Genomic DNA, 3,002 nt, shown 5'->3' with positions numbered 1-3,002 from the left:
AGAGAGAGGGGGGGGGGGGAGAGAGAGAGAGAGAGAGAGGGAGGGGGAGAGAGAGAGAGGGAGAGAGAGAGAGAGAGAGAGAGAGGGAGAGAGAGAGAGGGAGAGAGAGGGAGGGGGAGAGAGAGAGAGGGAGAGAGAGAGAGAGAGAGAGAGGGGGGGGGGGAGAGAGAGAGAGAGAGAGAGGGAGAGAGAGGGAGGGGGAGAGAGAGATTTCATTGACCATATCAATCAAGCAAGATGAAAACATTGTGATAAACAAAACAAATCAAACTATTAAGTACTCTTCACTAGGGATGGATCTACTCTTCACTATGGATGGATCTACTCTTCACTAGGGATGGATCTACTCTTCACTAGGGATGGATCTACTCTTCACTAGGGATGGATCTACTCTTCACTAGGGATGGGGATCAGTTCCAAGTTTCTCAAGACCCGGTGATCAATAAGGTGGGATCTTATCGGGTCTGCTATCGAGCCTACAGCCGAGTGACCATTTTAACCGGGACAATCAAAAGTGTAGGCTAGGCTATGGCACGTTCATGCAAGCGCACAAGTAGGCATATATAATTCTCCAGCACCAAACCAGACGTTCTCATTCAGAATGATACAAGTATTTCAGTTTCAGCATCATGCAGCTTCCCAGCAAGCAGCATATTGGTCTGCACACACTCGGCTACACTTTTAGTCTTGTTCATAAATCAAAGTGATTGGCCAGCGGTTGGACAGGAAGTTACCACAGTGTTTTAGCCAGATGAGCACAATTTGCATCTTATTTTTGTCATTGTAATTGTAATGTCATAATAATGACACTATTCATTTGATGTTACAGGCATGTTATCCTGGCTTGTTTTAAGCAATAAATGCAAAACCAGTTCTGTTAAACATGTATTGCCGTCTGTCTCGTTTTTCCCATAGAGAAAAACTCCCTCTCCTTCCTTCCCTCCCTCCCTCCCTCCCTCCCTCCCTCCCTCCCTCCCTCCCTCCTCCCTCCCTCCCTCCCTCCCTCTTCACCAGTCTTGTTCTCTACCCCTCCCTCCCTCCCTCTTCACCAGTCTTGTTCTCTACCCCTCCCTCCCTCCCTCCCTCCTCACCAGTCTTATTCTCTACCCTCCCTCCCTCCCTCCCTCCCTCCCTCCCTCCCTCCCTCCCTCCCTCCCTCCTCACCAGTCTTGGGCAGGATGGTGGCCCTGTGGATGGCCACATCCTCGAAGGTGACGGGGGTGGTTTCCATGACCAGGCCCAGGCTCCTCACCAGGGTCCTCCAGGCCAGCACCAGGTAGCCGGTGGCGGGGTAGAGGACGCGCCCGTCGATGCAGTGGCCAATCATGTAGTAGTCTGGAGACTCGGGGTTGATGTCTGCGCGGAGAGAGAGAGAGAGAGAGAGAGAGAGAGAGAGAGAGAGAGAGAGAGGAGACACCGGCGTTACCGACCGACACAGGGTGTGTGTGTGTGTGTGTGTGTGTGTGTGTGTGTGTGTGCGCGCGCGTCTCACCTATGTTGTACAGCGTGGCGGAGGTGGAGCCCCCGGCCCCGGCGGGGAAGTCCTCGGCCTTGGGGACGTCCCAGGTCTGGGAGTGGTCCCACTGCAGGAGGGGGGAGATGAGGGGCGTGCCGGGGGGCACGGGGTACTGCACCCGCGGGTACAGCTGGTTACTGTCCACGTTGATGCTGCAGGGGGGGGGGGAGAGAGAGGGAGAGGGGGGCGGAGAAACATCGGTTAGGGCCGTCCGACCGAGGGGGGCGTCATGGCAGCATGCGTGGGCTGGCGCGGCGTCCGCCGGGTTCATATTCGTTGGAATTATCGTTTCGATGTCGGGACGACGCTGCGACGCTGGCCTCGTTTCGAACGACGAGTGCCAAGTTTAAACCAATCATCTACCACGTCTCCTAACTAAAGCTCTCCTCGGAATTGTCTCCGGAAAACAAGGACGACGCCTCGCCTCGACCCTGGGGTCTGAGATGAGAGCGAGGTCACGGCGGAGGCGCTGACCCGTTCATGTAGACCTTGCCGACGTGCGAGAGGAAGAACTCCAGGTTGTTGGCGTGGCCGCGCTTCATCAGCGGCAGGATGGAGCAGGTGGGCTTCAGGCTGCGGCGCAGGATGGCCTGCAGGGGGAGACAGAGAGCAGCTGCTGAACGCCATCCGCAGAGCGCGTGTGCGTCTATGTACCTCACACACCTCTGTGTGTGTGTGTGTGTGTTTGTGTGTGTGTGTGTGTGAGTGTGTATCCACCTCAGAGTGGTCCTACAGTGTTGTCTGGGAATAGGCTGAGTGTGTGTGTGTGTGTGTACCTGCAGCAGGGCGTGGGGGGCGATCTCCACCACCACGGCGTTGTCGGGGACCAGGCGGAGGGCCTCCTGGAAGAGGACGGGGCTGACCAGGTTGTTGACGTGGTACTCTGCTGACGAGTACAGGGCCAGGGGGGAGCCCCAGTCCTCCTGGGGGATACTGGTGCTGATCCAGCGAGGGGAACGCTGCGTAGGCTGCTTGATCACCTGGGGGGGAAGGGAGGGGGAGAGGTTACACATTAGCCAAAAGTACTTGGGAGACAGTTTTAAATGTCTTTTGTCTACTACTATTTCTTCTATAGGCTTCTTACTTTTTGTATTCCTTCTATGTATGTAACTCTCCTATACTATTTTTCCCCACAATTTTTAAGAATGTATATTTATTTGCCCGGGGATTGCCACCCAGGGACTGCGGGTGGAAATGAGCTGTTTAGCTATAACCTTGTACAGTGTCTCTCTCCCTATTCTATAGGGTTAATGTCTATTGTACCTTGTCCCCGTCTTAAAAATAAATCAAATTAGAAAAATCTGAACTACGTCTAGTGTGGGAAAGCTGCAGTTCCAAGCATGTCCAGTAGGTGGCCTAATGTGAGTAAACATTTCCCAATGCAGCCAGCATGCATGTGTATGGTGCGTGTGTGTGCGTACCTTCTGCAGGGCGGTCAGCAGGGCAGGGGCGATGGAGGCCATGTAGTAGGAGTGGAAGGCCACTC

General features: G+C 54.5%; 1 protein-coding gene across 1 annotated transcript in view; it reads right to left on the bottom strand.

Moving 5' to 3' along the window:
• fasn (fatty acid synthase) overlaps positions 1-3,002 on the bottom strand; it is a 28,856-nt gene that overhangs the window by 13,729 nt on the left and 12,125 nt on the right. Inside the window, 5 exon segments of the mRNA XM_084456506.1 lie at positions 1,165-1,356; positions 1,493-1,668; positions 1,991-2,106; positions 2,293-2,496; positions 2,938-3,002. The exon segment at positions 2,938-3,002 is cut by the window's right edge and continues 70 nt beyond it. Coding sequence (XP_084312632.1) covers positions 1,165-1,356; positions 1,493-1,668; positions 1,991-2,106; positions 2,293-2,496; positions 2,938-3,002 — 753 coding nt within the window.

Source organism: Borostomias antarcticus, assembly GCF_949987555.1.
Source record: "Borostomias antarcticus genome assembly, chromosome: 22".
Classification (NCBI taxonomy): Eukaryota; Metazoa; Chordata; class Actinopteri; order Stomiiformes; family Stomiidae; genus Borostomias; species Borostomias antarcticus.
The sequence above is the reverse complement of the archived record's forward strand: the minus strand, read 5'-3'. Positions and strand labels throughout refer to the sequence as shown.